Raw genomic sequence first — 7,777 nt, 5'->3', positions numbered from 1 at the left:
CCCAAAACATAGAAAGATCTTGGTGTGAAAGACGACCTTAGACCATGTTTATATGACATGTGGTATTGACATAATATATGTGCAACCAGTGCAGCCAGGTGGGAGCTAAGGATGCCCTATACTATCCCAGGGCCCTTCCAAGATGTTATAACACACGGCCCAGATTAAGAATGCCAGAGTGGTGTAATGGCCTATAATGTCTCTGTAGTTTGGTGGTAGTTGTGTCACGATGTCTCCTACCTGGGAACGGCTGGACTCCTGGCTCACTTGCAATAAATTTGAGTGTAGTAATAGTAGGAGTAATAGAGGAATTTTGCAGAAGAAATGCTGTCCAGACCTTTAGATGAAGTTCAAACGTTGCTTACTTGACATAACTTGTATCCAAGCAGTATACAGCTTTGGTCTCTTGGTCCCAGCAGGTTTTGGTAATCATTGGCAGGAACGAATACTTCTGCTTTAAATGTGGAGCTTGCAAGATAAAACGTCTGCTTGGTATCTCTGTAACTGTGGCTGGATTAGCTTCTGCGCTTATCTGGTACCTTCTGCTGTATGGGGACAGTCTAGCTGGGGAGGAATAGGCTTCTCCTAGGGACTGGACTTTTCTCACAGATGGATTCTCAGGGGATGCTTTCTTCCTGGAACTCTGGAGGTTGTCTGTAGTTTCTGCTTTGCTCATCCAGCAGAGCTGAAGGTGCTAAGACTGGGTATATGGCCAAGTCTCAGCCGAGACTAAGTCCTTGCTGTCCTCCTTATGCAGGGGGTAACTAAATCTTGTTCTAACTGGTTTTTCCCTCCCTTGCTGCAGGAAGAGGGACAAGCCCACTCAGAGGGGGAGCTATGCTGGAATGATCCATTCCAGCTCAGATACACTAAACTGTAACTTGTACCTGCCAATGTGTTGCTGCCACCTACTGGTAACCAGACAAATTACATGAACAATTGCATTTAACACAGGTTTATATGCACATTTGTGGAAGACATATTGTAAAATCATATCTGATGACAGTATAAAGCTCTTAGGACATAGTAGCAGGGTAGAGGCATGTAGTAACACAACTCTGGGGTGTTACAGATGGTTTGCAAAGGACTGAGTTTTGGTATTTTATAGGTAGCAATTAATGGTGAAATGCTAGGGAGACATCAAAGGGGCCAGTGCCATGTGTTTTACTTAAAATTTGTGGAAGAAATCCAAGGCTGAAACTTCATTTGCCAGTGGATCTGAATATGGACTGTAATTCGATGGAGTAAAGTCATGCTTTTACCGCATCAATATTGAACATGACATAAATATAAAATCTGTAGCTCATTCGTTGTTCTGCACTGGTTTTTCTTCTGAAGCATGGGAATGGTGTATAAATCCTGATCGTGTGAACATTGCTTTAATGTTATGTTCTTGGCTAGATATACTGTATACATTACTCATAAGGTTAAAAAATACTTCACATTTCAGAACCCTATGATTTGACACATAAAATGGCCTTATAGGGAAGAATTCCTAGCAACACACCCTCTATAAACACAGTCTGTGGTGTACATCTGCTGCTATGAAGCAAGGCTTCCCACACTGCATAAAACATCTGGAAAGAATATTTTAGCAATGCAGCTTGTAACCATGTCCTGCACTCCCCATTGATTTACTTCTGTGCCTGTCTCTCCTCCCTTCATTACTCCCACATATTCAGTCGGTGATTCAAGGGTAAGTTAGGTGACATCACAGTCTCGTGTATTATAAAGAGTCAGAATGTGTGACCAAGAGCAGCAGATGTAAGCTTCTTAGGCAACGAGAAAAACTGCAGAAGATTGTGTTTGACTAAAAAGAGGAATATCTATAAGTTGAGGGATCTTTACAGAAGATTTACATAGAAGAAAGCCACAAAGGATATAAGGAAATACTGCAAGATACGTATATATTATATCTAAAAAGAACAAGGTAAGCTAAAACGTATGTAAGGGTTGTAAAAACCATGGTGACGGGGAATTTGCTGTCTTTAGAGGGAACCAGACGCCTGAGGGCATCATAAAGTAGTGAGACACCTTTAGAACGATGTGTCACTTACTGGATAACTTGTAGTCGTTTCCATAAAATCACATTTTATTAGGTGTGCATGAGCATAATGCTGAGTCCTCTCAATGATGTGCACATGAGCAGCCAGTGATTGACAGCTTTCTCTCTATACACAGTAATATGGAGAAAGCTGTCAATCAGGCGGTGGGAGGAGCCCATCACTCATGAATATGAGCACTCTACTTGTGCTGCACCTACTAAAGTGAGATTTTATAGCAACTACTTTGAGCTAACCAATAAGTGACAAAGACTATAATCAAGGTGTCTGACTACTTTATGTGGCCCACAGTCAGATAGAGCAGGATAACCCTGCTGCACATTGCCTCTGAATATTGTATTTGGTTGTGGATAAACATTAATTACATTTGCCTTGGGCCCTTTCCCGGGATCCTCAATGTTGTGCCTTGACAAAGTAGGACTGTAGCAAAAACAACAGAACCACTCAATAGTCCAAAAGTCCAACACAGTACTTATATGAAAGCCCCATATAATACAGTAGGTGCATTAAGTCAATAGCTACCAGGTCTGTGTCACATTTTACAGAAATATCTACACTACAAGGAATTTTCAACTAAACAAGAAAGGTTCTTGATAAAGAAACGTGTCATTTTCATCCCCGGGCAAATGTTCAAAAGTTGAAAAAATCCTTAAACCTCATGATAGTCAATTAATTTTGCTGCCACCAGCTAGCCAGTCAAGCATGCCAAAACTGACAGTTCAACACGTGGTTGTAGCTATCAGCCACAGCCACTGTTATGGAGTTCAGGGACTACGAGCCCCACTCAAGTGTTGTTTTTCATTTTTGTGGGGGAAAAAATAGTGGCTTCCTATAAGTCTATAGTGCTATGTGGATTCTCTGTGACACTACCTTTCAACCTTTGGTTGCTGCTCAAGTAAAGAACAATATGCTGGTTTTCAAATTGTTGTACTTCAATTTACTGTTACAGTAGTTATTTAGTTGGGGCCATACCTGACTTTGCTTATGAATTGTAGGCATGGTTTTGGATGAACACTAGCTAGTGAGACCATGTACATGGGTCTTGGGGTATGGTCACACAGTCAGGATTCGTGATGTAGCTTTGGAAGCCAAAATCACTACTAAACTAAAAAAAAAGAATATGTCATATATGCTTTCTCATCTTACTCCTGATTTTGGCTTCCAAAACTGCATGTAGAATCTTGATCATGTGGCCGTACACTTATAGTGAAGTATTTATTCCACCTTTTGATAATGCTAGAAGCAGTTCGTTAATAAATAGCATGTTTTATAACTTGTAAATTTAGTGTTTTAAAAGAACATTATACTTAAAATTTATTTTTTCTTCTTTCTATCTTTTCACTTTCTTCTGTCTTTGCTCTTACTCCATTGCAGAACTGTGCAGCTATTATGTTTCTACACATATCTTTTCTATTTTCTCCACTTTTCCTTCTGTTCCATCTTTGTGGCACCATTACAGGTGTATCCCTTGAAAACATGTCAACCCCATTGGACAGCAATAACACTCTGCCACGGAATAGAGAGATGGGCTTTTCTTCTACTTCTATACCACATGGAATGAGCAATGAAGATTCTGTCCCTCAAGCACTTGGTATAACACGGAGTCAGAAAACAATGCAGGAACACATTCTGTATGTAACTGAACATGTTGACTATGATGATGATGATTACTATGAAGACGGTGATGATGAGGCTTTCACTGTGCCCCCGCATGTGTCTTTTAAAGCTTGTCCATATGATCGCTGCAAACACTTCCAGCTACCTTGTGATGAGATACAGAAGAGGTCTGGGGGGAACTGCCTTTGTCCCGGGATTAGTGGAAACTCAGTTCCTCCTGATGCCCCCCGTTTGAAAGAGGTCATCCCTGGGCAGTCTGAAATTGGAGTTAGCTGGTGTTCTCCTCTTTCAACCGTGCAGTCATATAGAGTGCTGTATGGTACACCTGAAGAACCACTGGAGATGGGACCCTTACTGAATCAGTCATATCACTTCTTCTCAATAACAAATCTCCTTCCCGGAACTCCTTATAGGGTGTGTGTGGTAGCCATAAATGATGCAGGAGAAAGTCAGGTTGAGCCTGGAGATGGAAAAGATGAAGAGCTGGACCAGGGAGAAAATGTAGGTCCATGTGGCACATTTCATACCTCACATGGATCTTATTTGTATTTGGCAATTGGATGCGGTTTGGCAATACTTGCCGTCGTATTGGGGGTTTCTGTCCTTATTTATTGGTTTCGGAGAAAAAAGGTTAGGGGTATTAGAAGGAAAGGCAGGGATGAAATGGGTGTAACCAATATGTCATTTAAGGCCGAAAGCATTGAAATCCTCTAAGGATGAAAAAACACCAACAAGTCTAATCATACGCACAGAAGAGAGTCACATAGATGCATGCTTCCAAAAGGTGTAGTCCAGAGGAAGTAATAAATCCAATAGTTACTTTATTTAAATTCACACATATCAGAGTATCTGAGACTTCAAATAAAGAAACTATCTGGAAACTATCTATCTATGTGATGCCCTACTGTGCGACTGATTAGCCTGGTTGCTGTTTTTTGTCCTGCATTGTCCAGCGAGCAAGATCAAGGAGATTGTGGTATTGGCTGCAGTTACCATTATTTGATGGCCTTCAATAGTGTTGTTCCCATAGAACAACCATTAAATAAGATCATCCATAATCTGTGGTGTTCAACATGACATACTAACCCTATAAGCACCTTTCTCCCTTCTTGCTGCTACACACAGCCTATAAGAAAGATAAAGGTTTTTTTTGTACGCCTTTTATTAAATGGGTTATCCCACGAAAAATATTTTACATTTTTTAAACTAGCACCTGGATCTGAATTATTTTGTAATTGCATGTAACTAAAAATATAGCACAGCCACTGTAAAATGTAAAATGTATCTGCATAGCGCCACCTGCTGTTTGCTTTTTTTCTTATTTCTTTGTTCTGCTTACTGAGATGACTGCACATGCTTAGTTTCATCCATCAACTGCCTCCTGAGCTGTGATAGGGAGAGCATGGACACGCCCCCTGAGCTGTGATAGGGAGAGCTGAGACACGCCTCCTGAGCTGTGATAGGGAGAGCATGGACACGCCCCCTGAGCTGCAGCAGAAAAGACACTCCCCTTGAGCTGGGGAGATCTCTGGATCTATGTGAGGTACACGGCTGGTTCTAGCTTTGTTAGAAAAAGATTGTCATGTATTGTATGATATACATTTTTTACATTAGTCATGGGATAACCCTTTTAAGGGTACGGCTACATGTCAATATTGGTCGTGTGACAGTTGTTGTGCCTTAGTATCTCAGTGTAGCAGTGCTCCCATTTGAAATGAATGCGGTTGCTGCACAACTAGCATGTTTGCCATGACCACAACCACCGTATTGCAAAAAATCCAAACTGGTCAGTTTTTTTTGCAATTCTTGGGTTGCAGTCATGGCAAACGTGCACTGCAACCCCAATCATTTCTATGGGAGAACTGCTACACTGCGATACTTGGACGGGACAACTGTCGCACGACCAAGATAGCTGTATATCCTATAGTGGGTAGAATGATGTGGATTAATTGTGTGCTGTACATTTTATATGTGTATATTATGTAAACATTTATTTATTTATTTATTATATTTATTAAAAAAATATATCTATTTTTTTCTAGAAATCTGTTACATGTATGTTCCTGTAACTGTAAAGCATATTTCCAACAATTTTTATTAATATATTTTGTAGTAATATATTTTAGGCCACGCTATTAAATGATAAGTAATAAATACTATATTTTTTTAATGACTACATATTTTTATTTCCATGGAGACACAAAGTCTTCATAGTGGAAACAGAATATATTTGTCATGCTCTAGTGTGGGAGGGAAACCCCACACCGAACATAGGAGGGAAAGGGAAAAGGAAATAAGGCCCGAAAACTAGGGAAGGAAGATGGACACCTCCTAGCAAAAATCCCTAATGAAAGCCCTAACTGACTACCAGTATGAGTTCATACACAGGAATACCTAAAGTCCTATCTAACCCTAAAGGACCCTGGTACTAATGGCAGGAATGAGGCATCCTGTTCCTCCAAAATTAAGGATGAATGGGAGTCTCTCTAAGGCCTAATACAAAACAACAAAGAAATGCAACACACAGAAAAGCCAAAATACAAAGTGAAAGGTAACACTTAACTTCCAGTAAGCTATCCACAGGTCAACTGAAGCTATAAACCACACACCATTGTGAGAAAAACAACTATAAATAGAAAAAGTTAAATGACCACAATAGCAACACCTGGAGGTTAAGGGTGTGGCCAGTACCAGAAACAACACAGACATCTATTGATCCACAAAGTAAATATGTCAAACCAAACCACGTGTTGCCAGTCTTAAAGATCTCCTGCTACTCACTGTCGCGGGGACGTCTGTATGTCTCGGTACGTTCGCAACAATATTATTTTTTAAATTAAACAACAATATTTACAGAGTTGCTTCATATGTTATTGTATGTCTTAGGAAGCATTTTTTGGTAAAAGCTTGCAATACTTTTTTATTATACACACACTTATCACTTACTGTATAATATATAACATATACTGGCAACTACATGACCAAACATAATGTGAATAGGCCTTTACTCTGTTTTCATCATTAGACAATGATGTACCGTAATTCCAATCCCTGTGTTTTTATAATTATACAAAGACTTTTTATAGTTACACCTCACAACCGAACTTTATATATTTCATTACAGCAGTAGTGTTGATCGAGCACCAAAGTGCTCGGGTGTTTGGGCCGAACACCTCGGGTTGCTTGGGTGCTCTACCGAGCACCCATGCACAATGGAAGTCAATGGGAGAACCCGAGCATTAAACCAGGCACCCCCTGCTCTGAAAAGGGGAGGGTGTCTGGTTCACATAAAAAGGTCAGAAATTGATGGAAACACCACTGAAATGGTTTGGGAACAGCATGGGGAGGATGTCTGGATGCATCTTGGACTCCCAGGTCACTGCTGGGAAAGATTTTGTCTGAGCAGTATGCCACTTTTACAGACTGACAATAATACGCACAAAACCAAAGATAAAATCAATTTTAGAGGAAAAATTGTTAGTAAACATTCTTTCCTGTATATTTACTTGTATACAAAGTGCAAGTGCTGCCAAAAATTACAAGGAAGAGGCACTCCGATACAACCTGTATATCACATGAAGGAGGGCCTCATTCACATTGATGGTACAATTGTTCAGGTATTGGGACTCCTACACTCATAAAGCCTATGCATTAAGTGAAAGGGCTGCCAAAAATGACAAGGAACAGGCACTCCAATACACCTTTTATTACACATAAAGAACGGCATCAGAGACCCTTGAAAAATTATGATTGATGGCCTGCTGGTGAGCTGACCCTCAAATAAATTCTATGCCAGGGCCTGCAGGTGAGCTGACCCTATAAAAGATTGTAGGTGATGGCCTGCTGCTGAGCTGACCATGTAAAACATTATATGTGAGGGCCTGCAGGTGAGCTGACCCTGTAAAACATTATATGCGAGGGCCTGCGGGTGAGCTGACCCTGTAAAAGATAGTAGGTGGGGGCCTGCAGGTGAGCTGACCCTGTAAAAGATTGTAGATGAGGGCCTTCAGATGAGCTGACCCTGTAAAACATTATATGCAAGGGCCTATAAAACATTGTAGGTGAGTGCCTGCTGGTGAGCTGACCCTCTAAAAAAT

The 7,777-nt window shown here is 40.6% G+C and overlaps 1 protein-coding gene across 1 annotated transcript; it reads left to right on the top strand.

Annotated features, from left to right (window-relative positions):
- Positions 1 to 1,672: 1,672 nt before the first annotated feature.
- Positions 1,673 to 5,176, top strand: LOC122920564 (LRRN4 C-terminal-like protein). The gene is made up of 2 exons (XM_044270162.1): positions 1,673 to 1,930; positions 3,438 to 5,176. Exon 2 carries the CDS (start codon positions 3,453 to 3,455, stop codon positions 4,392 to 4,394), a length of 942 nt encoding a protein of 313 aa, XP_044126097.1. The 5' UTR covers positions 1,673 to 1,930; positions 3,438 to 3,452; the 3' UTR covers positions 4,395 to 5,176.
- Positions 5,177 to 7,777: the final 2,601 nt, after the last annotated feature.

The sequence above is a fragment of the Bufo gargarizans genome, chromosome 10 (assembly GCF_014858855.1).
Source record: "Bufo gargarizans isolate SCDJY-AF-19 chromosome 10, ASM1485885v1, whole genome shotgun sequence".
Taxonomy (NCBI): domain Eukaryota; kingdom Metazoa; phylum Chordata; class Amphibia; order Anura; family Bufonidae; genus Bufo; species Bufo gargarizans.
The sequence above is the reverse complement of the archived record's forward strand: the minus strand, read 5'-3'. Positions and strand labels throughout refer to the sequence as shown.